The sequence below is a fragment of the Eptesicus fuscus genome, chromosome 15 (assembly GCF_027574615.1).
Source record: "Eptesicus fuscus isolate TK198812 chromosome 15, DD_ASM_mEF_20220401, whole genome shotgun sequence".
Classification (NCBI taxonomy): Eukaryota; Metazoa; Chordata; class Mammalia; order Chiroptera; family Vespertilionidae; genus Eptesicus; species Eptesicus fuscus.
This window is the reverse complement of record NC_072487.1, coordinates 77,988,427-78,016,068: the sequence shown is the minus strand read 5'-3', so window position 1 is coordinate 78,016,068 and position 27,642 is coordinate 77,988,427. Positions and strand designations below refer to the sequence as shown.

The window sequence follows — 27,642 nt, the reverse complement described above, 5'->3', positions numbered from 1 at the left end:
AGTGAATGAGTGAGTGAATGAATGAGTGAGTGAATGAGTGAGTGAATGAATGAGTGAGTGAGTGAATGAGTGAGTGAGTGAATGAGTGAGTGAGTGAGTGAGTGAATGAGTGAATGAATGAGTGAGTGAATGAATGTGTGAGTGGCTCCTCTCTCGGGCCCTGAGAGGTAAGATTACCGCTCCCTCAGGAAGTCCTCGCCAGCCCATGGCTTCGCCATCCGTCCCCGCAGAGGGAGGGCGGCGCGTGGCGCAGAGTGTCCTGTGGGCAGTGACGACCCTGCCTTGGAGGATGGTGGGGTCACAGCGGGGAGGCAACGGGAGCTTCCAGCCGCACGCCTGGCAGGCACACACCTGACTCAGGGCACACGCCTGACAGGGCACACACCTGACTCAGGGCACACGCCTGACTCAGGGCACACGCCTGACTCAGGGCACACGCCTGACAGGCACACACCTGACTCAGGGCACACGCCTGACAGGGCACACGCCTGACTCAGGGCACACGCCTGGCAGGCACACACCTGACTCAGGGCACACGCCTGACTCAGGGCACACGCCTGGCAGGCACACACCTGACTCAGGGCACACGCCTGAGTGGTCAGTGGAGGCCCGGCTGTTCTTGTTCCTGTGAGCCCAGACCGGGGTGCGGAGAACACGGGGTTCACGTCAGCAAAGGCCAGGCCAGGGGCTGCCGCGGCCGGTCACTGCGTCCTGCCCGCCCAGGGCCTTCCGGCCTGGGGCTGCTCGGAAGGGGAGCAGCTGCTTCGGGAAACAAGTCCCAGGGCAGGGGTGACCCTCAGGGCAGGGGTGACCCGCAGGGCAGGGGTGACCCTCAGGGCAGGGGTGACCCGCAGGGCAGGGGTGACCCTCAGGGCAGGGGTGACCCTCAGGGCAGGGGTGACCCTCAGGGCAGGTGTGACCCGCAGGGCAGGGGTGACCCTCAGGGCAGGGGTGACCCGCAGGGCAGGGGTGACCCTCAGGGCAGGGGTGACCCTCAGGGCAGGGGTGACCCGCAGGGCAGGGGTGACCCTCAGGGCAGGGTGACCCGCAGCAGGGCCAGCCCCGCTCTGACCCCTCCGAGGTCCCCCCCCGCCCCGCCCACCCCAGAGGAGCCCTGAGACCTGCCCGGCCGCCCGCACGCTGGCAGCAGCTGAGGCTCAGGGCCGGGCTGGAGGTTCTCTGTCCAGACGGCTCCGCCAGGACCTCGGGGACCCACAGGCCTAACCCATGGCCGAGCCGCGGGGGCGGCTGGCACGTCAGTTCAGGAAGGTGCCCCCCTCTCATCACGCGCGCCCAGGGCCGTGCGGAGGAGGGCGAGGGGCGGGGGAGGAGGCTCGGGAAGTGCCCGGACAGGTGCCTCTCACGCCCTGTGCCCTGGACCTGGGCACCCGTCAGACTGCACCCCACCCCCAGGAGCAGAGGGCGGGAGGAAGGGCGGCCCCGGGACAGCGGTCAGCGCGGGCGCCACGCAGGAGGCCTTCCCGGCCTGTTCTCCTGGGAACCTCCGCGCAGAGTGGCTGCTGGGGCGCCTGCTGGCGGCTGAATAAAGACCGGCCAGGCGGCCTCCGGCTCTGTCTGCCCATCACCTGTCGGTCGGTTGTCTATCACCTGTCCTTCTGTCTGTCTCCATCAATCATCTACCATCTGTCTGTCATCTATCTATCTCTACTAATCACCTATCATCTACCTACCTGCCCACCTACCACCCCCTCCCCCCAGCCCCCCGCCGTGCCGGGCCCGGTGCGGAGCGAGTGATGTAAATGACACCCATGGCCTCGCACCGTCCCCCCAGGGCACCGGGACCCCTCCGCCTTCCGCCCAGCTGGTCACCGCCTCGGGAGAGTCACATGGCTGTCACCACGCTTACTGCCTCCCCCAGCCCGTCTCACAGTTGGTTCATCCCGTCCGCCTGGTGCTGGCTCAGTGCAGACCCCGGACCCCACCTGCAGACCCCGGGTCCCACCTGCAGACCCCCAGGCCCCACCTGCAGACCCCCGGACCCCACCTGCAGACCCCGGGCCCCACCTGCAGACCCCAGACCCCACCTGCAGACCCCGGGCCCCACCTGCAGACCCCGGGCCCCATCTGCAGACCCCCGGACCCCACCTGCAGACCCCGGGCCCCATCTGCAGACTCCCAGACCCCACCTGCAGACCCCAGACCCCACCTGCAGACCCCGGGTCCCACCTGCAGACCCCGGGCCCCACCTGCAGACCCCCGGACCCCACCTGCAGACCCCCAGGTCCCACCTGCAGACCCCGGTCCCCACCTGCAGACCCCCAGGTCCCACCTGCAGACCCCGGGCCCCACCTGCAGACCCCGGGCCCCACCTGCAGACCCCCAGGTCCCACCTGCAGACCCCGGGTCCCACCTGCAGACCCCAGGCCCCACCTGCAGACCCCGGGCCCCACCTGCAGACCCCAGGCCCCACCTGCAGACCCCGGGCCCCACCTGCAGACCCCGGGCCCCACCTGCAGACCCCGGACCCCACCTGCAGACCCCCAGGTCCCACCTGCAGACCCCCAGGTCCCACCTGCAGACCCCGGGCCCCACCTGCAGACCCCGGGCCCCACCTGCAGACCCCAGGTCCCACCTGCAGACCCCGGGCCCCACCTGCAGACCCCGGGCCCCACCTGCAGACCCCGGGCCCCACCTGCAGACCCCCAGGCCCCACCTGCAGACCCCAGGCCCCACCTGCAGACCCCGGGCCCCACCTGCAGACCCCGGACCCCACCTGCAGACCCTGGATCCCACCTGCAGACCCCAGGCCCCACCTGCAGACCCCGGGCCCCACCTGCAGACCCCCCAGGCCTCACCTGCAGACCCCCGGACCCCACCTGCAGACCCCCAGGTCCCACCTGCAGACCCCGGTCCCCACCTGCAGACCCCGGGCCCCACCTGCAGACCCCGGGCCCCACCTGCAGACCCCGGGTCCCACCTGCAGACCCCAGGCCCCACCTGCAGACCCCGGGCCCCACCTGCAGACCCCCCAGGTCCCACCTGCAGACCCCAGGTCCCACCTGCAGACCCCAGGCCCCACCTGCAGACCCCGCCCCACCTGCAGACCCCGGGTCCCATCTGCAGACCCCAGGCCCCATCTGCAGACCCCGGGCCCCACCTGGAGACCCCCCAGGTCCCACCTGCAGACCCCGGGCCCCACCTGGAGACCCCCCAGGTCCCACCTGCAGACCCCGGGTCCCATCTGCAGACCCCAGGCCCCACCTGCAGACCCCCAGGTCCCACCTGCAGACCCCGGGTCCCATCTGCCGACCCCAGGCCCCACCTGCAGACCCCGGTCCCCACCTGCAGACCCCGGACCCTACCTGTAGACCCCGGTCCCCACCTGCAGACCCCCAGGTCCCATCTGCAGACCCCGGGCCCCACCTGCAGACCCCGGGCCCCACCTGCAGACCCCCAGGTCCCACCTGCAGACCCCCAGGCCCCACCTGCAGACCCCGGGTCCCACCTGCAGACCCCGGGCCCCACCTGCAGACCCCGGACCCCACCTGCAGACCCCGGGCCCCACCTGCAGACCCCGGGCCCCACCTGCAGACCCCGGGCCCCACCTGCAGACCCCGGGCCCCACCTGCAGACCCCACTTCGCAGTCTCTCTGAACATCAAGGTCTTTAGAAAAGAGAAAGGAACCGGAGGTGGAATCAGGAGGCTGCCCTCCAGGAGCCTCGTCATCCTCTCTCCTCCCCAGGGAGCCCTTAGCAGCTGAGGGGACCACGTGACACCCCGAGACCTGACGCCCTCGGCTGAGCTCACGCAGCTTCTCCACCAGGCCGGGCGGGCGGGGCACCCCCCAAAGGCCTCCGCTCCTCACCGTTTGTCACGTTTTGCTCTGAATTTCCCTTTTGCTCCGTGATCCGCTCATTGAAAAACGTGGAGGTTTTATCTTGGGGCCAAAATCACACCTGCCCTCCCCCCACATGCTCCGGCGTCAGGTGCTTCTGAGGCCCGGAGAGACCCCGGGGAGGGTCTGGAGAGAGAGGAGGCAGTGAGCTCGGGGCCATCCGGGCAGAAACCCCAGACCACGCCCCGCGGGAATAAGCAGAGCCCAGCGTCACTGCGTTCCAGGCGCCCCCGCGCTCGTGGGATGCCAGAACGGAGCAGCAGGCACGGCCGGCCGGCCCACCCCTCCTGGGACCGTCCCAGGTCGCTCAGCTCCTGACACACCAGGACCTGGTGCCAGGAAGCATGTCACCGAAAACACGCAGCGGCACGCGCTCCTGGGACACAGAGTGCACACGTGGCGCCGATCCGATCGCCACGCCACCCTCTCAGGCTTCTCTCCAGAGCGGGCGACCGGCACATGTGCCCCCCGGTGCCCGGGGCAGCTCTGGGCTGGGAACCCGGTCAGAGAGTCGCCGCTGACGCGATCCCCGCCCTCGGCACCTCTGATCGGTCACGGACAATAAATAGCACCAGCACCGACTCTTGGGGGACGTCTTACATTTCGAATAAGGTACTTGGCGCGCGCGCGTGTGTGTGTGGGTGTGGGGGTGGGGGGGGAGGGGGGTGAATAAAAAGAGAACTAAGGACATCAGGTAAAACCAAAGGATGAGACGAAAGTCCCCGAGTTACTCTGAAAAAGACACCGCGCGGTGAGCAGCCTTTGCTTTAAACCCGGTGATGAGAAGGGCCAGCGTGTCTTCAGGAAGGAAGTCTAAGAAGTGGAACTGGGATTTCAGTGGGCTCGGCACGAACACGCTAAGGTTTGTAAAAGCAGGCCCTGCCGTGTGGCTCAGTGCCGGAGCGTCGGCCCTCACGCCGAAGGGCCGCAGGGTCAGGTCCCAGTCAAGGCCACGTGCCTGGGTTGCAGGTCGAACCCAGGTCCCGATCGGGGAAGTGTGGGAGGCAACTGATTGGTGTGTCTCTCTCACATCCATGTTTTCTCTCTCTCTCTCTCCCCCCCTCCCTCCCTTCCATTCTCTCTCTCTAAAAAAATAAAAAATCAATGGGAAAAATATCCTCGGGCGAGTATTAGAAAAAAAGACTTATAAAAGCAATGAACAGGAGGGTCGGGAAGGCGAGAGGGTGTTCCATCACCGATGAGAACTCACGCTGCCCCTCCGCGAACCAGTGGTCACCCGCCCGGTGGGACCGAATTGGCTCCTCCGGGCGGGGCGGTGCCTGGGGCCCTGGCTCAGCCTGGGCCTCACCCTGGAGGGAACCGGAGAGCAGTTTCCAGCCCCAAGCCACGCGTGTCCTAGGAGCTCACCCCCCACACACGCACGCGCGTGCACGCACACACTCCTCGGATGGTTTGCAACAACGAACATCCTCCTGTTTTTCCAGATGCGCAACTCAGCGGGGCGTGCGGCCGGCCTCTGCCCGGGGCGGGACCTCGCGCTCCCCGGGTGCAGCCTGCGGGCCTCACCTGGGCGCCTCCAGGGGCCCTGCCCCAGCCCTGCAGCCCTCCGCTCCCTCCGGAAGCCGGGCGGGCGCCGTCCGCTTCAGCACCGCGCCCTGGGCCGGCGCGGGCCGCGCCCGCCCCGCAGGGTGCTGGGCCTACCTAGCTTTTGCATGCACGCACGGAGCCTCTCCTCGAGATTGGACACTCTGCTCTGCAGGTCATCGTAGTCATAGGCGCCAATCTCCGCTTGCAGCTCGTTAAGCACTGACGTCAGATTCTGGGCCTCCTCTTTAAACTGCAAAACCAATTTGGCATCGGCCTTGTATTCTTCCAACACGGGGATCAAAGGCCTAAGTTCATCCATTTTCGCTTTTATCGCCTGCAAGGTCAAAATAAGCCGGGTTCAGCGCGACGCGTGCAAAGACTCGCCACACCCTGCCTGGGCCCGGCCGCGCCCCGGCGAGGGGCGGGCACACTCCCGCCTGCTCCCAGGCTGCCAGGCTCCGGCCCCAGCGCGAGCAGAGCGTATGAAACAGTCTCCAGGACACCATCGTCTTTGGGAAAGGTCTTTATTGTCAGGCAGAGAGCAACATCTGAAGGTTACATGCGTTAGGTCACATACACGTTTCCTTTTTTTTTTTTTTCTTTTTTCAAAAAAAAAAAATGCATTGACAAGGGTTCAAAGGATCCATGAAATGCATCTACGGTCGCATGCAAAAAAGAGGATCGTGGCCGGATTCCTTAGTGAAATGGCGCTAAGTGTCGGGGAAGGGCAGTAAAAATGCAGGGTGCAAAAAGCTGTCTGGCCCTCGGTCATGGGTACATGGTTACATGCCTCTTCAGTCACTGCGGCTCTGAAAAAACGCTTTAAAGTTAGCCCTGCAAGCAAGAAAACGAAAGACCGTTGAAGAGCTGCCTCACTGGCCTGCCTTACACACACAGCCACTCACAGACAAATAGGTGCACGGTCATTAAAAAAATAAAAGTCACACTTCGGCGCTCGGGCTCGTCCGACCGGCCTTGCCAGTTACCTAAATCCCTCACCACACGGCGCCGGCAGGTCTAATGCAATTACAGCCTGGCCGAGGGCGAGGGCCGCTCGCCTTCCCCCAGCGCCCCCGCGCCCCCGATTCGGGGCCTGGGGGAGATGGCTCTGTGGGTGGCGCTAGCAGCGAGGAGCTGGCCCTGGCTGCGGGAGACCCGTCCCCCTGAGAGGACTCTGCCTTCTCCCCCCCTCGCCCCCCCGAGAAGGGCGTGCCGGCCTTTGACGGAGAGACACAAACTCTTTCCGGTCAGGCAGGTCGAAATCGCTTCCCGGATAACCGGCGGCAGAAGCGAGGGCGATAGGACGCCCGCCTGCCTCGGGCCAGAGCGCCCGCTCCCTCTCCTCCCCGGGTCAGGCCTGAGCTGTCTCGTGCGTGATCTAGATCTGTAGCTCCATCAGCTCGCCATGGCGTCTAGAGAACGGGGGCCTTTAAGAGCCAGCCCGTGCTTGCTTCGCGCCGAGCTCATCAAAGGGAGACGCGGCGTGGAAGGGACAGGTCGCCCGCGTCAGCAACTTTCAGGCGCGCGGGCTGTGTGATCGACCGGCTCGTTCAGATCCGGGCCAGCGTTCTAATTAACACGCTTGTCTGCCTTAATGAAGGCGCATATCACTGCTCCATTTAGGAATTGGGCAGCGCGTCCGCTCTGGGGTGTGTACATACATGTATGTGTATATATATATACATACATAGTCACACGTATGTATATATAATTCCAGGTCACACTCCGGCCCTCAGGTCCGGAGTCACCGGAGAGGGGGAGCACTTACCGCCAAGTGAGTAAGAGGTTGGAGTCTCTCTCTTTCTTCCCCGTGACCCCCCCCCCGCCCCCCGCCCGGGGAGCCGAGCCACAGCTCAGTGAGGTGGGACGGGGAACGGCCCTGCGCGGCCCCGGCCCCAGCCCCGGCACGGCGCTGACCCAGGAAGCTAGTCCTCGGCCGAGGTGCCTGGCCCCCAGCAGCAGCGGAGCTGGCACGTGGCCGGAGCTCGGACCCGGGACCCCTGGCCTCTGACGCTAGCAGGTGCTGGGAACCGCGGCCCCGGCCTCCCTTTCAGGGCGCGAGCAGGCAGCTGCCTAGTCTCCACGGACAGCAAAGAGCGAGCCTCCTCGCTCGGCTCCCCTGCCCCCAATCCCCCCAATCGCTAGTTCTAGAGGGAGGGGCCCCCCCGCCCCCAGGGCAGCAAACCCCGCCCCGCCCGGGAGGGGGCGGGCGCACGCACCTTGAACTGCCTGGCCAGGTGCTGCTTGTGGCTCTCCTCCACCTGCTTGAACTTGGACTCCAGGCCCTTCATCTGGGTCTCCATCTTCTCCACGTACTGCAGGTCCCGCTGGGTCCGCCGGTCCAGCACCTCGATGGACTGGGACATGTTTTGCACCTGCCAGAGAGGCCACAGGTCACGGAGGGGCCGTGGCAGCGCAGCCGACCTCACTCGCCTCCTAATACGCCACAGGGACCTTCCCACACGCCGGGACCCAGCGCGGCCGCGGCATTATTCACTCCCTCATCACCGGCACCGGGGATGGTGAGGACCCGGCGCTTCCCCACACAGCGAAGGGGTCTGGTGAACACCCCCTGCCACCTCCCGAGGCCTGGAGCCCAGGGCGCACACAGGGCAGGAGCCCGGGTCTCCTCGGGCGGCCACAGCTCCGGGCGTGCGGCTGGGAGAGTTCTTCCCTCCTTTTTTGGGGTGCGGTGTCTACTGTCTTTATTCTGCAGGCTGAACCCAGTGAGGCGGACATAAACACCCACGAAGAGGAGCAGCATTGTGGGGCTCCCCCAGCCTGGGCACAGCTTCTCGTGCCCCCTAATCTCACTGGGTGCCGGGCCGAGAACGGCGGGGAACGAGGCACAGGGGACTCTCGGTCTGACCCGGCGCCGGGCCCGCCTCCCCGCCTCCTGGGCCACCCATCAGCCCACACCATCCCAGGTGGACACTGCTCTGCAGACATGTACACTCGGGCCCGGAGGCGGAACCCATCACCCACAGATGACGGGCGGCTGTTCCGCACGCCCCCCGCCCCCCCCCCCCGGGCACGTCGGGATGGAGTGTCGCCTCCGGACGGAACTTGAATAGCCACAGGCCGCAGGGAGCTCAGAAGGGACGCCTCTGGGCGCAGCCACCTGCCCGCGCCTTTCGTTTTCAGGAAACTGCCTCTCGATTCGGTGCAAATGCTCGCGGGGCGGCGGCTCGAGGCTCAGGCTGGTCGCCGTGGTGGGCGCGCGGGCTCGGAATCGAGTCCAATCGCGAGGGAGGGAGGCACCTCCGCAGCCGCGAATCCCCGTGTCTGAGCTTCTGCGGGTTTGGAATACACCCCCCCCCCCCTTTCGGGAACAACCTCATTCGGGTCTGAGGCTCAGCTTCGCCTGGTCAGCGGGAGGAGCCGGCAGCGTGGCCCCCACGCCTTCCTGCCTCTCCCCGCCCGCCCCCCAATAAAGTAAAAGAGCCGCAAAGGCCCCTCCACAAGAGAAACTGGCATCGTTCGCTGCGGCGTTCTAAGAGCCGGGAACTTTGTGACATTATCCGAAAGCAGCTACACAGACGCTGTGGAGAGACTCCGGTTCGCAGAGGGCAACGCGTGCTGGCTCGATGCTCTCGGCCCTCTCTCCCGGGACGCCGTATGGACGGGAAGACACGCGGAGCGGCCAGATGGTTATGATCTCCGAACGCATAGTAATCTGGCCACTCAGTGTGTGTGTGTGTGTGTGTGTGTGTGTGTGTGTATTAGAGGCCCGGTGCATGAATTCGTGCGTGGGTGGGGTCTGGCCAGCCTGGCCAGGGGGAGGGGACATGGGCAGTTGGCCGGCCTGCCTGCTGGTCGAACTCCTGGTCGAGGGGACAATTTGCATATTAGCCTTTTATTCTATAGGATAGACAGGGAGTGGCCAGATTATTATGCGATCAGAGATCATCTGGCCACGCAGTGTGTGTGCTCTAGCACCCGCCGTCCCCCTGCCCCCTCACCTGTCTTGCTCTGTCACTTGGAATGACTGCAGCACCTCTTTTGAGAAAAGTTGCAACGCTGGGTTTCCTTTGCCCTTCAAGGCCCAGCCCCAATGGCGCCTCCTCCAGGCAGGCCTCCCTGATGAGCTAAGCCAGAAGTGGCTGCACACGACGTGGAAACCACCTCACCCTGTTGGCCACCTGTCTCAGCCACCTTGCTGGATGGGGGAGACTCATGGAGGGAGGGGGACGGGTCCCCTTCACTCCTGTAACCTCAGCACAGGACGCAGCCACCTCCTGCACAGGGGCGCCCCTGCAGCCGTGTGGCTGGGAGGGAGGGACCCCGCCCCACCCGGGGGCTAAGATTCCTGGCTGCAGGTGACGGCTACAACTGACTGAGTCCCAGGCTTGGGTCTCAGCATCGAACGGGGCAGCTCACGGCACAGGGGGCTTTTCATTCGCCAAAGAAGCGGCGCCTTGAACGCATTAAAAATGTCAAACACTAAATGTTAAATTCAGAAAACACGTTAAAGATGCCCAGCTACTCAGCTGCCTGACACCAACACAGACGCCCGCCACAGCCCTTCCCCAGGGGGCCCCACCTTGCTGGCCGGATGCGAATGAGGTCACACCCGGGGCCCTCACCCCGAGAAGATGGAGCCTGCAGCCCCTCTCCGGGCGCATCCACCTCTTCCTGCCTGGGGGGTGGGCGGCGGTCACACCGGCCTCGGGGAGTAGCTGACGTGTAGGGACCATTTTCAACGTCCCGGCTCCGTTCCTTGCCTCACACTGGGAGGCGGGTGCTGTTTTACACGTAAGGACACGGCTCAGAGGCGTGAGGAACGGTGCCTGCCCTCACACAGCCGCCGTCAGCCACGACTCAGGGCCCGGCCTGACCCCCAGGCCCGCACTTTCAAACTCAGGCCGCACAGGTCTTCAAAGAGCGCGGAGCGGGGCCGCCCGCCCATCCCCACCCGCCCTCCGCCCTCCGCCCTCCGCCCTCCGCCCTCCGAGGGTCTCCGTGGTCCTCGCCCTGACCCCAGGCGCCTCCCAAGGACCCCAGGCCAATGGGAACCAGAGCTGAGGGCGAGGGCCCAGCTCCCCCGTGAGACGCCCGCCCGCCCGTGGGGGGCTGTAAGGCGGAGCCCTCGTGCGGAGTGGAAGTGGATGGGGTGCGCCCAGAGACAGGGCACAGGTGCACAGCGCTGGGCCCGCCCCCTGCTCCGCCCAGTGCCCTGGCCTCGCCCTGCCCCCGCCCCCCCATAAGGAAAGAGGAGGGGAGACTGTGGGCAACCCAGCCGGAGGAGGGAGAGGAGAAGGAAGAGGAGGAGGAGGGGGAGGAAGGAGAGGGGGGAGGGGGGAGAGGAGGGGAGCAGGGGGAGGGGGAGGAGGGAGGAGAGGAAGGGGGAGGAGGAGGGGGAAGGGGAGGGGGAGGAGGAAGGGGGAGGGGGGAGGGGGAGGAAGGGGGAGAGGAGGGGGAGGAGGGAGGGAGAGGAGCAGGGGGAGGGGGAGGGGGAGGAAGGGGGAGAGGAGGGGGAGGGGGAAGGGGAGGCGGAGGGGGAGCAGGAGGCCCTGCCCCTTCTGCAGGCAGAAGGCAGAGCAGCCAGGCCCTCAGGGCCAAGGGCTGTGCCCGGGAGGGCAGTGCCACAGGCGGAGCGAGGGCGGTACGTGTCCAGGCGGTGACGCCGGCTGTCCGTGGGCAGGAAGAAGAGCCTCATGCCAGGGCTCGGGAGCTTTCTGGAACCCTGGCTGGCTTCCCCTCGGGAGCGGGAGGTGGGCCTCAGCGCCGGCCCTGCCCCCGTGGCCCGCGGCCCGAGGCCCCAGGCTCCATCCTCGGAGTTCTGAGGAAGGGAAGGCTCGGGAGGCTGGTCTGGTCTGAGTCCGTGTTTGCGGAAGCTGCTAAGGCTTCTGACTCTGTTTCTAAGTGACTGACCCGGCGGCAAAAGAACGGCCCTCTGCCCCTCAAGGGCACAGCCCCCGGGACCGGCTGCTGCCCGCCCCGCCCCGCCCCGCCGCCTCCTGCCCGGGAAACACGGGCCCTGCCAGGCCCTCCTGGGGGCCGTGACGGGGCGGCTGGGAAACGGGGTCCAAGAGGGACCCGCAGCTCCACCCGCAGCTGAGCGAGGGTCTCAGTGAGCTGGGCTCCGACCCAGCAGTGCTGCCCTCCAGCACCCCCCCATGCCCTCTCCCACCTCACATCCAGGCCCTCTCCCCCCTCACATCCAGGCCCTCTCCCCCCTCACATACAGGCCCTCTCCCCCCTCACATACAGGCCCTCTCCCCCCTCACATACAGGCCCTCTCCCCCCTCACATACAGGCCCTCTCCCCCCTCACATACAGGCCCTCTCCCCCCTCACATACAGGCCCTCTCCCCCCTCACATACAGGCCCTCTCCCCCCTCACATACAGGCCCTCTCCCCCCTCACATACAGGCCCTCTCCCCCCTCACATACAGGCCCTCTCCCCCTCACATACAGGCCCTCTCCCCCTCACATACAGGCCCTCTCCCCCCTCACATACAGGCCCTCTCCCCCCTCACATACAGGCCCTCTCCCCCCTCACATACAGGCCCTCTCCCCCCTCACATACAGGCCCTCTCCCCCCTCACATACAGGCCCTCTCCCCCCTCACATACAGGCCCTCTCCCCCCTCACATACAGGCCCTCTCCCCCCTCACATACAGGCCCTCTCCCCCCTCACATACAGGCCCTCTCCCGCTCACATACAGGCCCTCTCCCCCCTCACATACAGGCCCTCTCCCCCCTCACATACAGGCCCTCTCCCCCCTCACATACAGGCCCTCTCCCCCCTCACATACAGGCCCTCTCCCCCTCACATACAGGCCCTCTCCCCCCTCACATACAGGCCCTCTCCCCCCTCACATACAGGCCCTCTCCCCCCTCACATACAGGCCCTCTCCCCCTCACATACAGGCCCTCTCCCCCCTCACATACAGGCCCTCTCCCCCCTCACATACAGGCCCTCTCCCCCCTCACATACAGGCCCTCTCCCCCCTCACATACAGGCCCTCTCCCCCCTCACATACCGGCCCTCTCCCCCCTCACATACAGGCCCTCTCCCCCTCACATACAGGCCCTCTCCCCCTCACATACAGGCCCTCTCCCCCCTCACATACAGGCTCCTCTCATGCCCCCAACTGAGGGAAAGGCTGTGGCTTCATGGCTGTGTGCGTGTGTGTATCTGTGTGTATATGAAGTGTGTGCAGTGTGTGTGTACCTATGTGTGTATGTATCTGTGTGTATGTGCAGTGTATGTACCTATGTGTGTGTATATAGCTGTGTGTATATGAAGTGTGTGCAGTGTGTGTGCATCTCTGTGTGCGTATGTATCTGTGTGCACGTGAGGTGTGTGCAGTGTGTGTGCACCTATGTGTGTATGTGAGGTGTGTGCAGTATGTGTGCATCTCTGTGTGCGTATGTATCTGTGTGCATGTGAGGTGTGTGCATCTCTGTGTGCGTATGTATCTGTGTGCATGTGAGGTGTGTGCAGTGTGTGTGCACCTATGTGTATGTGTGGTGTGTGCAGTGTGTGTGCACCTATGTGTATGTGTGGTGTGTGACCTGCTCTCTCAGGGTGGGAAGAGTCCCCTCGCTGGGGGGCGGGTGATGAGGGGAACAGAAGGCCCCCATTTCTCCTTCCCTCCATGAACCCCGACCACCGGCCCTCCGGGAACCCAGGGTCCTGGGGGGAATGCGCCAGGAGCTGCGTTGGCTACGCCGCCAGCAGCAGCGCCCCCGTGGGGCAGAGGCTGCCAGGCCCGGGGGTGACTGCGGCCCCCGCTCACCGCTGTCTCCCGGGATGAGCGGGGCCTCTGTCCGGACCCAGGTTTCCACCGCTCGAGATGGCGCGAAAGGTCTCACCTACGTCACGCGGTTCTTGGGAAGCCGGGGAAGTAATGGACGGAAAGTGTTTACGGGACTGCGCGCCTGTCCCCAGGCGGGCGGCAAAGCTGACGACTCAACCTGCGTCTGTGCCAGGAGCACGCAGCAGGGGTGGGGGGCTCCTCGGTGGGCAATGCCTGGCTGGCCACGCGCCAAGTCCAGCCACTCAAAGGCGGGAAAGTCCCCGGGGGAAATCCGGGGGGCCTGCACCCCGTCCGGACGCTGGCTGCTGGGGACCAAGCCTCAGGCTGCAGGTGAGGCCTCCCCGGGAGACGGCATGTGGGGAGCCCAGCGGCTTCTCAGTGGAGCCTGCAGTGACCGGAGGGTCTGTCATCTCCTCCTGGGCCGCCCTGGGGAGTCCCCATCTACTCATTCATTCATTCACTCACTCATTCACTCACTCACTCACAAAGAGTCTCAATGGGAAGAGTGAGTCGTGCCGCTGGGACGGACCTTGCGGGCTGGCCACGCCTCGGCGGCGGTGGTGGGGGCACGCACACTTGTGCACACGCACACACACACACACGCACACAGGTGCACGCACATGCCCCGTGCAGACTCACCTTCTCCAGCAGCTGCCGCAGCTGTTTCGTACGGGCGTCCCGCGAGCACATGGTCTGCTGGGGGGCGACCACCGTGCAGATACACCTGCCCTCGCTGTCCTGGGCGGAGCTGTACACCTGCCAGCTCTCCTCGGGGTTGGTGGGCAGCACCTGGGCGGGGGGAGGGGGAGGAGAGAGAGTGAGACATGAGGTAGGACATGGGGAGGGCTGTCCACGCCGACCCCGGGCAGAGCAGACAGAAACGGTCTAAAGACGCTCTGACGAAAGGGGATGGTCCCCAAGAACAAAGGGTCTCCCGCCAGGGTCCCCGGGGCCGGGAGGGAGGCCGACGGGCACGCTGTTCGCAATCTTTCAAATTCACGGGAGAGTGGCGTTTTGGCGTCTGACCAAATCGATCCATTAGGCAGAGGGAGGGGCAGCCGGGCCGGAGCCGGGAGGGGAGGGAGGCAGGAGGCGGCTGGTGGGCCCAGTGGGCGCGTCACTGAGAAATACGATCTCCTCCCCTGAGGGCGAGCAGGGGGACTGGTGCCTGCTCACTGCGGCTCCCCGGCTCCCCGAGCTGGAGATCAGCCCTCACCGTTGGACCACTAATAGCTGCGACCCAACCGCTATAAGCCAGGGTGCGAGGACCGGGGCCCAGCCCACGCCCTCCCCGCCCGCCTGGCGCCGGCTGCCCTAGAAACCCCAGGCCCCCGCACGCATGGCGCGGCCGCCACCCACCCGCCGTGTGGCGACGTCTCCAAGTTCCTGGGGACAGGCGTCACACCCCATCTCAGTCCCGAGGCGTGCCGAGGGCCACCCGCCAGCCGGGGCTGGGACGGCAGGTGTCACCTTGCAGCCGGCTCAGGTGGTCCCCAGGCCAGGTGCCCAGGGCGGGGCCCCCTCCCCGTCCCCTCCTCGCCCGCAGCCGCCCGCAGCCTCAGGTCACGCCGCTATTTTTAGCTCGGGGTGGGGAGAAGTTGTGCCGAGAAGGGAGTGCGGGCACATCTCATTCCATTCACTTCCAACCAGCGGCTCAGAAGCAGAGGCGGAGCGGCAGGAAGGAGGAAACACTGCAGGTGCCCTGAGGGTCTCAGGAGGGGGTCCCCGGAGCCTCCTCCCCCAGCTCAGCGCCCTTGACAGCAGAGGGGAGCTCGGGAGCCTCGTGTCCTTCACCTCTCCTTCCAGCTGCCGGGGAGCCGCCGGGCGCGCCCCTTCCCTGGGCGCCCTGCCCACGCTCACGGGGTTCCAGCCCAGCCTCCCTCCGGTCAGCCTCCCTCCGGTCAGCCTCCCTCCGGTCAGCCTCCCTCCGGTCAGCCTCCCTCCGGTCAGCCCTGCCCAAAGCCGGGCCCCCTCCCCCGGCCCTGAGCAGGGAGGCAGGGGGAGGGGTGCGCGGGGGCAGCTCGCAGCTGGTGGCACCCAGGGGACGAGCCCCCGCCCCTCCACACACTTAGGACCTTGGCGCGGGGACGGGGAGGAAAGAGCCCCCGGGGCTTTGGGGTGCAGGCGGGAGGGCGCCGGCTCCGGGCGCGGCCTGGCCGGTCAGGTCCGGCTGTCACCGAGTAGGGAGGGCTCCGTGCGGAGTCCGGGCGCCCCCGGCGCGCCCCCACCCCTCACTTGCTGAGTGACCTTGGACAATCCCCAGGTCCCTGCCTCCTGTCCTAACCTTACCCACGAGCGACTGGGACTCCAAGCCCGAGTCCCCGCGCCCACCCGGGAGGGCACGGGCAGAGCCAGGCAGCGTGGCCCGAGGGCCGGCGGCGCGAGTGGCCGGGCCGGGGCGCGGGGAGCCGGTCGCCGCCGCAGCGCAGAGGAGCCGCCCCCGACCCTCCTGCGCCCCAGCGCCCGGCCCGGGGTGGGGGTCGGGGGGGGGCACCGCGAAGGCGGGCACTTACGCCGGTGCTGCGGTCCAGCGTGCCGCCGCTGGCCGAGAGCCGCGTGGTGTTGAGGCCCACGAGCGAGGGCAGCGTCTGGGACATCCAGTTGGTGATCATGGCCATGGTGCTCAGCACGACCCCGATCTTGAGCAGCGGCACCGACATCGCGCCGGAGTCGCCTCCTGCGCCCGCGCCGCGCCGGCGCCGGCCCCGCGCCCCCGGGCAGCCTTCAGGCGGCGGGCACCGCGGCGGGCAGGGGCGACCGGCCGTGTCCCCGCGCCCCCTCGGCCCGCCGCCGCCCGCCCGCCGCCGCCGCCGCCGCCCCGCGCGCCCCGGCCATGGTGCGCCGCCTCCGGGCGCAGAGAGAGGGGCCTCCGCGCGCCCCGCCGCTGTCCCGGTGCCGGTGCCGCCGCCGCGCCCTCCGCGCCCTCCGCGCCCTCCGCGCCCTCCGCGCCCCCCGCGCCCGCCGCCGCCGGGAAGCGCCGCCCGCTCTGGCTCCGCGCGCCGGGCAGACTGCGCGCGGGGGCCGCGGCCGGGAGGCGGGGACACGGCCGGCGACGGCGACGCGCTCAGCCCAGGAAATGGGTGGATTTTTCCTCTCGGCGGCTCCCCGCCGCCCCCTGGCGCCGGCTGCGAGGCCTGCAGACCTCGGGCGCCGGGAGCGGGGATGGGGGTGCGGCGGGGATGGGGGGGCGGCGGGGAAGACAGACGCCGCGCCCGAGATCACAAAAGTCCTCGGGGCGGAGGTCCTAGCTGCACGGGGGGGGGGTCCTCCCTCACCCCCAGGCGGCCGGGGACCCTCCAGAGACCCACACCCCAGGGCCCGCTCCTCCCCTTGGGAGAAAGGGCACCCAGCGCTGAGGGGTGTGCACACGGAGCGGAGCAGGGGGCGCTCAAGGGGCCCCACACGAGCAGGTGGAGGTGGGCCTCCCCCGCCCCCAGCACTCCCACACTCCCGCCGGGGGGACAGTGGCCTCCTTCCTGATGGAGCGGGAGGCAGGGGTCGGCCTGCCCGGTGCCCCCGAGAGCGGGACACCCCCGTCTGCTCCGTCCCCGTCCGCCGAGGGAACCCGGCCAGCAGGGGCCCCGCCGGGGAATGTGCTTTCCTGATGGACCCCGGGATCTGCGGCCGCCTCGGGCCTCGGAGCCACCGATTCCAACTGCTGGGGCAGGGCGCCACCTCCCCGTGAGGGCCGGTACCGCAGGCTCTGCGGCGGTGGGTGCGGAGGGTGCCCAGGCCGCATTGGCCACCACCACCCGCCTCCGCCCACGCACACGGGACGCAGGTCCGGGCCACTCCCCGCAGCAGCAAGGGCAGCGGCCACGCACGTGCTGGAACCCGCCTCAGGGGCCGCGCTGTTTACAAGCGACACCCACCCCACAGCCTCCGGCGCCAACACACACTCCTGGCAGCCAGCCAGGTGCCCGAGAGAGACCTGGAGGACCGTCATCGGTGCCCGCGCCCTGGCCCTGGCCGAGGTAACGAGCCCTTCCCAGCCTCAGTTTCCCCACCTCTAAAATGGGTCTAATAAGTGACCTTCCTCTCGGGGTGCTGTGAGGGCTGAGCTGAGCTGGGGCAGGAGCAGGCGTGGCGCCGAGAGGACCCTCCGCGAGGGCAGAGGGGCATTGCCCGGGTCCTCCCGCTCTCTTCAGCGCTGCTTTGGCGGAGGGGGGCGTACACCTGGAGGGCTGGTGTCGGGCCTGGCAGCACGCCCAGGAGCATGCTGGGAAGGCGGCACCTCGGATGGCAGATGGGGAGGAACCCCCTGGTCTGGGAGCGCGTCTGGCTTGATTTCCTGGCAGCATCGTCCTGAGGGGACGGCAGTGGCATCGCGATGTGCAGAGTGCCACCTCGGCTGCTGCGCGCTCCCGGGAGCAGGCCCAGGGCCCGGCCAGGAGGGGGGTGGCTGTGGAGAGGCGGGAGGCCGGAGCCGGGGCCCTCCCACCCTCTGGGGCCTGGAGATCCTGGCCCTGACTATTTCTCCTGAGCGGGAGGTCGAGTTGGGGAGCCAGGAAGGGCTGGTGGCGCCCCTAAGGGCCGGCCAGGAAGCAGCCTTTCAAAATGCTTTTGGGGGGCTCCCACGGGCTCCTCCATGTAGCCCGAGTCTGGGAACGCCTCCGCCCCCGGGACTGAGCCGACCGGAGGGCACAGCATTGGAGGGCGGTGGGCGGAAGAGCGGACTCACCCCCCGGGCCCCTCACACCCGGGGGTCTCTCCTCATCACCCGTCTGTGCATCAGGGTCCAGTGGATCCACTGCGCCCACTCTCCGCCAGATGCAGCGCGTGGACTGGACAGGGTGTGCGGGCAATGGTGTGCCCTCCAGCCTGCACCCCGCTGCCCTCACCCAGCCTGCACCCCGCTGCCCTCACCCAGCCTGCACCCCGCTGCCCGCACCCCCAGCCTGCACCCCGCTGCCCTCACCCCCAGCCTGCACCCCGCTGCCCTCACCCCCAGCCTGCACCCCGCTGCCCTCACCCCAGCCTGCACCCCGCTGCCCTCACCCCCAGCCTGCACCCCGCTGCCCTCACCCAGCCTGCACCCCGCTGCCCTCACCCCAGCCTGCACCCCGCTGCCCTCACCCAGCCTGCACCCCACTGCCCTCACCCCCAGCCTGCACCCCGCTGCCCGCACCCCCAGCCTGCACCCCGCTGCCCGCACCCCAGCCTGCACCCCGCTGCCCGCACCCCCAGCCTGCACCCCGCTGCCCGCACCCCAGCCTGCACCCCGCTGCCCTCACCCCAGCCTGCACCTCATCTGCCCTCACCCCCAGCTGCCCTCACCCCCAGCCTGCACCCCGCTGCCCTCACCCCCAGCCTGCACCCCGCTGCCCGCACCCCCAGCCTGCACCCCGCTGCCCGCACCCCAGCCTGCACCCCGCTGCCCTCACCCCAGCCTGCACCTCATCTGCCCTCACCCCCAGCTGCCCTCACCCCCAGCCTGCACCCCGCTGCCCTCACCCCCAGCCAGCACCCCGCTGCCCTCACCCCCAGCCTGCACCCCGCTGCCCACACCCCCAGCCGGCACCCCGCTGCCCGCACCCCCAGCCTGCACCCCGCTGCCCTCACCCCCAGCCTGCACCCCGCTGCCCGCACCCCCAGCCTGCACCCCGCTGCCCGCACCCCCAGCCTGCACCCCGCTGCCCTCACCCCCAGCCTGCACCCCGCTGCCCTCACTCAGCCTGCACCCCACTGCCCTCACCCCCAGCTGCCCTCACCCCCAGCCTGCACCCCGCTGCCCTCACCCGCTGGGAGGCTTGGGGGAGTCTCTCGCTCCCCCCATGCGGAGGCGGAGCCCCCTCCGGCGGCCATCCGAGGCCCAGGGGAGAGGCGCCGCCTGTAAAGCACTCGGAAGGGTCATCGAAGCCGCGAGCGCCTGCGTCTAATTTGACTGCGAGGCCACGGCATTTCCACAGGCAGCGCTGGCGTGGACGGGAAGCTGGGGATGAACGGATGGGCCGCCGAGGAGGCGTCTAAGTCCCAGTTTGCTCGCGCCGCCCTGGACGCCGGCTCCGCTCTGCAGCCCTGATCACATCGCCGCCGGAGGGGCAGGCACGGTGTCCGGACCCCGTGAGCGCGGCCTCCCTCCACCCTAGGGTGCCGGGGTCGGTGCACTGCCGGCCCCCTAGTGAGGCTCAGAGGACGGCGAGACCTGTCCAAGGTCACGTGGCCAGCCGGCGGTTCCAGGGCCACCTCCGCCCTTCAGACGCCGCGGCGTGCGGGCCAGCTCCGTGGCCGTAACAGAGAGCCAGGTGGGTGGCTGGTGCCCACAGGTGCCCGTGGCGCAGCTCTGGAGGCTGCGAGGGCGAGATCGAGCTGCCACACGGCCACGCAGGGGCCTCCCGGGTCCTTCCTCACACGCGGGCCCCTCCCAGGTCCCGTCCTCACACGCGGGCCCCTCCCGGGTCCCCTCCTCACACGCAGGCCCCTCCCGGGTCCTTCCTCACACGCGGGCCCCTCCCAGGTCCCGTCCTCACACGCGGGCCCCTCCCGGGTCCCCTCCTCACACGCAGGGAGGGAGAGTGGCTCCTGAAGTGCACGGCGAGGCCCCGACCCACTCAGGGGCAGGCGCTCCCACAGGCCCCTCTGCTGGGACCACCTTTGGGGTGAGGATTGCAACATGACTGGGGGGCACACGACATCCACACCATAGCACGTGGCCACTGGGAGACCTCACGGATCTCGGGACCCGCACCATTCCATGGCGCCTGGCACCCACCAGACACATTTCTGCCAGAACTTCCCAGCCTCATGGGAAGGCTGTGAGTGGCCCTCCCTCCCCCATGATTCTGGCTCTGCCTCCGGTGCTGGGCCACCAGACGTGACCCGCTGGGCGGCCAGGCCCGTGTCCTCAGCCAGCCCTTCCCAGCCTGGACCTCGGCGGGCTCCGGGCTGGGCACAGACTCGCCGGCACATGTGCGAACACGGACGCCAAGCACCACCGCCCCGGGGCTCACAGCCCTCCCTCCATCACGCGGGAGCACCTGCTGCCTGGGACACACGCGTGGGGCCAGCAGACCCACGGAGCCCACGACAGCTGTGTGGCCCCGAGTGTCTCCGCCCACAGACAGGAAACTGGGTCCACGGGGACTTGCCTTGGTCCAGCCAGTTACCTCTCCGCACCCCCACCTCCCCCCACCGCTCCTTGGCGAAGTGACACCCCCAAAGCACAGAGTGTGGGTGCTCCTTTGCTGTTTAAAATATGCATATTTTCCTCAGGCTATGTGCCCCTGGGGATGGGGCAGGGAAACGGATGGGGAGAGAAGGAAGGAGAGAAGAAAGAGGTGGAGGAGGAAGACAGGATGGAGTGGGGAGGATGGGGGAGGGAGAGGGGTGGGGAGGGAGGGGAGGGAGGGAGGGGTCCCTTGCACCCTGTGCCGCCCTCTGCACGCACTGTCCCTGCGGGGAAGGAAGTCGGGAGCAGGGAGAGGACGGGCCTGGGCCGGGCAGCTGGGGCGGCGCCCACAGGCGCCCCGGACCCTCCGGCGCCATGGGGACCAGCAGAGACGGTCCGACCCAAACGCCCCTGCCATTCGGCCCCTCCGTGCCTCTGAGTCTGGGGGCGGGGCGGGGAGGCCGGGAAGGCTGCCACGCTTCCGGGAAGAGGCTTTTCCTCCGCTGACGGCCGGGCGCCTCGCAGGGCCTCCCTGCCCGACGCGGGGCTTGCGCACGGCCTGACGCTGGGCCAGGGACGCTGAGGGGGCAGCTGCCACGTCTGAGCCCGAGCCTTGGGAGCCCCGCGCCCCGCAGAGCCGCCGCCACCCCGATGCCACGAGGAAGGGTGCCCAGCCGGGTGAGACGCCCGTGGCCAGAGCTGGCCAGCGCCGTGGGCAGCGCCTCCCCAAGCCCCTCCCACAGCTGCCACGGCCACTGGGGAGGTTCCGCGCTGCTTTCGTGCCCGCGGCCTCGGGCAGCCCACGCCCACGTCCTGCCGGGGCCACAGGCCATCCTCCTGGTCGCCTGGAAGGAAGGGGCCCCTCTGGCGGCGCTGGCAGAGCAGGGACAGGTCACGCGGCGGCCCTGGCCCCTGGCTGGGCCCCACACATTGCGGGCCCTGCTCTCCGGGGAGCGAGGGGACGCGCCACGGCCGCCGAGAAGCAGCCTGCTCTCTGGGAGCGAGTCGTCGGCCCGGACATGAATAATTGATCCCCACGCGAATGAGAAGGGGGGTGTCGTTATAGGAACGCCTGAGAGCCGGTGCGGGGGTCCCGCTGGGGATGGAGGAAAGGCCCCGGACGCGGCCTCTGCCGGGAGCAGGGACGTGGGCGCCCTCCCGAGTCTGGTGGTGGGTCCCTGCCCCGAGCTCGGGCTCTGCCCCCACCATCGCGCCGACCAGGGCCCTGCCTGCCCGGACCTGGCCGCTGCGCCAAAGGCTGCCACTGTCTCCGCAGAAACCCCAGGCGTCGCTCATGGAGTCACATGACACTCCCGCGCCCTCTCCCCCCCACTGTGTCCACGGGAAAGATGCGGGTGCGGATGTGGGGGGGGCGTGGGGTGGGCACAGCTGTGTGCGAGCAGCGGCTCTGTGTCTCCGAGCGCAGCCCTGCAGCCGACCCCGGGCGGTAATCACCCGCTTCGTAAGCGCACGGCTGCTCCTCGGCCCGCAGACGCCCACGGCCTCCCTGGAAGCGGCGGGACCCGCGCTTTTTCCAGAAGCCCCGCGCGAGCCCTGTGCACGCGAGAGGGGTGTCTGCACGAGGCCTGGGCCCCAGAGGGCACCTCGCCGGCTCCCTAAACCCGCCAGGGGCTCTCCAAGGTGCCGCCCCTCCCGCACGCGCGATGTGGACGAAGGCTGGGGGTGCGCACCCTCCGTCTCTCACCTGCACCTCCCGCCCAGGCCCCCCTCTCCCACAGACCACCAGCCAGACACCCTGACCTGTCCCCAGGTGTCTGCCCACTTCCTGCGCCCAGGTCCCAGCGAGCAGAGCCACGGCGCTCAAACACGGCGCGAGAGCAAGGCCGCCCCGCTGCCCGTCCCCGAGGCAGCTGTCGCGAGGTGTAACCCGGGCACAGGAGAGCGGGGAGGCCCCGCAGAGCAAGAGCCGGGCCCGGACTGGGACCGGGAGCCGGGAGCCAAGCACACCGAGTCCTGTGCTTCCTCCTCGGACCTCGGTCCGTGCCCCGCTGTGCCCCTGCTAGAGGCCGCGGCTCAAGGCCGAGGCTCAAGGTCGGCAGCAGGCGAGCATGTGGCCTCGCAGCCGGAGACGCGGCTCGGCGGGTGCTCGGACGCGGCCTGCAGAGGCCGGCAGGCTCCGGGGACACACCAGGCGCCACCTTGTCGCCGGCGCTCAGAGAACGAACCGCTTCCTCCCCTTTTCATGTCTCTTTCTTAACGAGAACACGCACGCGGGGTCACGGGTGCCAGAGGGGCCTGGGACCGCGCTGGGCTCTGCCACCGCCTCCCGGCCCCAGGCGGCCCCCTCGCCCTCCCCAAGCCCCGGTGTGCGTCCTTCGGGACTGACCCAGATGCCGCTCCGGGCGGGGGTTTGACGGTTACACAAAAGGTGTTCACCTCGCGACGGGCTTCCTCCCGGCGCCTTGGGCTCCGGGCCAGTGTCTGAGCCAAATGACGAGCTAAACAAAGAGGCGTGCGTCCCCCCCCCCCCCGCCCCGCTCCCTCCCCTCCCCCGGCCACGCCCGCGTGGGTGGCCTCGTGGCTGCAGGTTTCAGAGTGAACACCATCCACAGAGCAGCCTTCAGGCCGAACCCTGGCTCCTTCTGGCTCACGGCAGCCACGCACCCGATTCGGCGTGGCGGGCCGCTGGTTCTGTGTTACCCCACACGGGGTGTGAATACTGACCGCAGGGCCCGTGGCTTTGGTAATAAATGCCACCCAGAGCAGAAACCCGCCTTTCAGTGGGTTCCCCGTGGCCTGAACTGACTGGTGCTCCCCGAGCCCCAGACGCCACCCCCACTCATGTGCAGGGCAGGGTGGGCGGCACCTGGGCAGGGGGGCAGAGTTGATGGGTCCTCCAGCCCAGGTTCAGGGCCCCGCCGGTGGTGACACGTGCTGTTTCATTCTTGTTACACTTGTCGGGGGCCTGGGCCGGGGTGTCCGCGGCAGGGGGAGCTGAGGGTGAGGGTGAAGGGCTCCTCTGTGGCCCCGCCCCCTCCCCCCCCCCCCCCGGCCCTGAGGGAGGCCAGGGTCCGGTTTCCTCTCTGCTCAGGGGCCTAGACCAGCAAACAGTGAACCGGACTCGGGGGCTGAGCACACAGCGGTCGCCCCCTGACGCCTGCGAACACACGGCCACCACAGCGGGTGCCCGGGAGGCTCTGTGCCCAGGCCCAGCGGGGACCCCACCAGGTGTCGGGGACGTTCTGTCGTTAAGAAAGGTCATGCCCGGCCCGGCCGGCGTGGCTCAGGGGTTGAGCATCGACCTATGAACCAGGAGGTCACCGTTCCATTCCCGGTCAGGGCACAGGCCCGGGTTGCGGGCTCCATCCCCAGGGTGGGGCGTGCAGGAGGCAGCCGATCGATGATTATCTCTCATCATTGATGTTTCTCTCTCCCTCTCCCTTCCTCTCTGAAACCAATAAAAATATATTTAAAAAAAGAAGAAAAGAAAGGCCATGCCCGGCCGGGGTGAGCCAGGCTGACAAGGAGGGCTCTGCCTCACCCGTGCACCGACTCCCGCACCTCGCCTTCCCCGCCGTGCTCACGCCCTTGTGTGCAGCCCCCCCGCCCCTCCTATCCCGCCCGCAGTCCTGCCCCGGCTCACCGGGCGCCGCCTCCTGCAGGGCTGACTCCAGCTCCACGGAGAGGGCCCCCCTCCCTCCACGCAGCCTCCGCTTGGCTCCGACTCGCTCCTGCCTCTTAAGCAAACAATGATGGCAGCGCGGTCCAGATGCCAGATGGCGAGGCCGGGCTCGCTCGGCGCCCAGGTTTGCCCACGTGCAGCCCGACCAGCTGGCGGCCGAGCCTGTGTGTGAGGAGGGACAGGGAGCGGCGGAGGGAACAGGGCTGGGGTTCCCGCAGGGAGACCTCCCCCAGACCCAGCCGGGGCAGCCCTCCTGCTCCCACACGGTGGGAGGTCAAGAGCCTCCTCAAGGTCACGGGACAGTGCCTGGTGGGACGGGGGGAAGGCGGGGGGAGGGCAGCTGGGCTCAAGGTCGTGGTTACACAGCGTCCTGGCTCTCTCAGGCCGTCACATAGGAGGGCCGCGCTTCTCGCTGAGGGCAGCCGAGTGGACCGGGAACGCAGGCCGCCCCCCCTGCCCCCCCCGCCCCCCGGGACAGAGGGAGCCACGCCTCCTCCGGCCGGGAAACGCCGCCTTTAATGGAAGTCACGGAACAAGACCACCTCGAACGTCTTCCTGTCTGAGGTCAGAGTTCACTGGGGCCACAAGCGTGGCGCGTAGTAGGCCATCCATCAACAGCTGGCATTTGACCGAGAGGCCGGTCGTGCACGCTGTGGGGAGCGCAGATGGCGGCATGTGCTCGCTCCCCCGCCCGCCCGCCCGCCCGCGTGTTCCCAGCAGCATGGAACGTGCAGGTAAGACCCACGCACACGCTCCGACTCGCTCCCACTTCCATAGACGCAGCTACTCCGTCAACTCCGTGTCCCTCGTGTTACCTAACGTGTGTGTGTGTGTGTGGGGGGGGAGGGGAGACAGACCACCCAGCGGGGGGGTGGGGGAGCGGGGGCTGCTCTGCTCTGGGTCTCCCGGAGCCCCCAAGTGCAGCGTCCATTGACAGAGGTGACGGGCGTGGCTCAGGATGCCCGCCCTGGGGCGCCCTAGGGTCAAACCCCCGTGGGATGAAGAAAGTGAGATTCTTGGGCACGGACGCCCCATGGAGCTCTCCATTCCGAGCACCCAGCCCTGCCCCCCACCCACGGCCAGGGCCTCGAGGTCGCCTGGCCCGGCCCTGACAGGTCCCCCTGGATGGGACAGTGCAGGGGGGTGCCTGGAGCTGGGGGCCGGGGCGGATACGCCCTGACCGCTCCTTGGACTTGAAATCCTGCATCGGGTTCAGTCCGCCTTTGTTTGTCCTAAAATCCACACAATCAGGGAGGATGGGCCTCAGCGGCAGGCCCAGGCAGCCGCCCCCCCCCCCCGCGGGTGGGAGGTCCCCTGGCTGGCGGCCAGGGACACAGGGAGGGACACGGTCCCCGGAGAGGCCCGGCAGCTCAGCTTCGGGAAGGACCCTCCAGAGGAACCCCCTCCCTGGCCCAGGGGAGGCGGCCGGAGCTGTCCAGGGTCCTGAGGGACCTTCCCCTGCAGGGTGAGGGTGCAGCTGTGTGGTTGGGGGGCGGGGGACTCTGGCTGAGATGCAGATGGCGGGCACCCCCCTTAGCGTGGACGGGCTGACATCCAAACCACCGAGACGAAGTTCCGACTGAAGTTGAACCAAAGTTTTCCCCAAGAACAGGGCCCTTTACCGAGACGAGGGCGGGACTGGTCTGGGCTGCAGGCTCAGGGACCCAGCCGTCAGGAGCCCTGAAGGCGTGGGGGGTCCTGGGGCAGCCACTCCCAGGGCCACGGGAGCCAGCCCTCATGTCCCTCGATGTCTACATAGGGCACATGCCTGCGTGTGCTCCTGTCTATGCGTGTGAGTGTGTGAGTCACGTGCGCATGTGTCCCTGTCCGTCCACACGTGCACCTGTCTGTGCACAGTACACAGCCCCCCCCGCCCCCCCAGGCCTTCCTGCCACCAGACTGCTCTCGGCGGACACCAGGCGGAGCCTCTCTGGGGACCCGGCCGCTGTCTGGGGCCTCTGAGGTCAGAGGAGCAGCAAGGCACCCCCCCCCCCCCCGTGTGGGGTGGAGGCCGCACCTGCCGGGCAGAGCGGGGGAGCAGGCATGGACTTCAGGCAAAACCTGGGGGTGCTCCGAGCCTCTCGCCTGCGACCCACCTCCAACCTCCCGCTCTCTTTTGTTTCCTCTTTTGTTCTGAGAGGAAGGCACGCGGGAGGGAGGGAGGGGGAGGGAGGGGAGCAGCTGGGGCTGGGGGCGAAGGCGCCGGCACCCGCCCGCCTCCGGGGCTTGCTGCTCCTCAGGGCCGGCCTGTCAGCCCAGAGCGTGGCACGGGGGCGTCCAAAGGGCATTTTAATGTCACCGCCAAGCGGCCGGCTCCCGCCGCGAGCAGCTCATCCCCGCACCCGGTGCCAGAGCAGCGCTCCCGCCCGCCGCCGCCGCCGCCTCCCAGACCTCCGCGCCCTCCGCGCCGAGCAGCAGCTCTAAAATGGAGAACCCGGCCGGCGAGGGCTCTGTGGGCGCGCTGTCCGGGGGCCGGCGAGCCCACTGGGCATGCCCCGCGGTCCCGCACACGCACACGGCCGCCTGCCACTCACACTTCCTGCCGCGCGTGTGCCACCCCCAGGCCCTCCACATCGAGCCCGGCGGGCACCCCGGCGGGCACCCCAGCCCAGCGCTCGCTGCCTGCCCTTCCCGGGTCTGGTCTCAGAGGCAGGATCGCCGGGCTGGGCAGCCCCGGGGCGGGCGGCGCTGTGCCCACAGGCGGGAGGCGGGCGGCGGGGTGGGTGGGAGTTAGCTCAGCTCAGCCTCTGCCAACGGGGGCTTGGACATCCTGCTCGCTGCCCCCCCCCAGATGACCACAGCCCAGTGCCCCCTCCTGCCGCCCTTTGAACTTCTCAGCAGGGAGGGGGTCCCCCACCGCAGCCCAGCGGGGCCGAGCTGGGGTTCTGGGGAGCTGGACCCAGTCTCGGTCTGCACCCCTCCCTCCATCCCAAGTGTGGCCGCGGGCGCCCTGGCGTCCTCCCCGCCGCGGGGCTGGGCGCGGGCAGGGGGCGCCGGCTGCCCGAGCTGCCCCCGACTTTGCGGGCTCCCGGGCGCCCGGCCGGGAGGAAGATGGCGTTGGTGCACGTACTTGGGTGAGTTCGGTGCCCATCAGGAGGAGGAAGAGGAGGCTCAGGAGCTTCCGGGCCGGTGGCATGTCTCGCTGCTGCCGCCCCCAACGCCCTGGCGTGCGGAGCCTGTGCTGCCGGCGGCTGCGTGGACGCGGACGCGCTCCCGGCTCTGCTGGCTCCGCTGGCTCCGCGCGGCGCCCGGCGGTGTCCCCGCGCCTTCAGCACCCGGAGCCGGCGGCGCGCGGGGTTCGCTGCGCGGGGCGGCCGCTCTGCATATTGATCGGAGCCGCTCGGGCCCGGCGGGCGGGGAGGGCGGGCGGCGGGCGGGGCGGGCGGCTCCTCCGGCCCCTCCTCCCGCGGCTCCGGGCGGGCGCGGGGCTGGGCGGCGCGCTCAGCGGCGGTGCCAAAAGTTTGCGGGGCAGGCGCGGGGCGGGGGCGCAGAGGGGCCGGCGCCTGGCTCCGGCGCAGGGAGCGGAGGGCGCGGCCGGCCGGCGGGGAGGCAGCCGGGGACAGGATGTGACATCAACGAGGCGGGGGAATTTAACTCGAGGGAGATCCCATCGCGATGGGCCGTGGCTGCGGGGCTCCAGGCCCTGCGGTTGGGGACCCCGACTCCAGCAGCCAGGGCGGGGCCGCAGGGTGGGCGCCTCCAGGAGGGACAGAAGAGC

At 68.8% G+C, this 27,642-nt stretch overlaps 1 protein-coding gene across 2 annotated transcripts in view; it reads right to left on the bottom strand.

The window, feature by feature from the left end:
* OLFM1 (olfactomedin 1) overlaps window positions 1-27,185 on the bottom strand; it is a 32,037-nt gene extending 4,852 nt beyond the window's left edge. Inside the window, exons 1-4 of one of the 2 annotated variants that reach the window (XM_008152478.3) lie at window positions 26,995-27,185; window positions 13,813-13,962; window positions 7,625-7,780; window positions 5,520-5,739 (exon numbers count right to left, since the gene is read on the bottom strand). In XM_008152478.3, the coding sequence (XP_008150700.1) occupies window positions 5,520-5,739; window positions 7,625-7,780; window positions 13,813-13,962; window positions 26,995-27,060 (592 nt within the window). In that variant the 5' untranslated portion in view covers window positions 27,061-27,185. Of the gene's footprint in view, window positions 1-5,519; window positions 5,740-7,624; window positions 7,781-13,812; window positions 13,963-15,686; window positions 15,925-26,994 lie in introns of those variants that run through there. The other variant, XM_054727287.1, reaches the window with a different exon arrangement.
* Window positions 27,186-27,642: the final 457 nt, after the last annotated feature.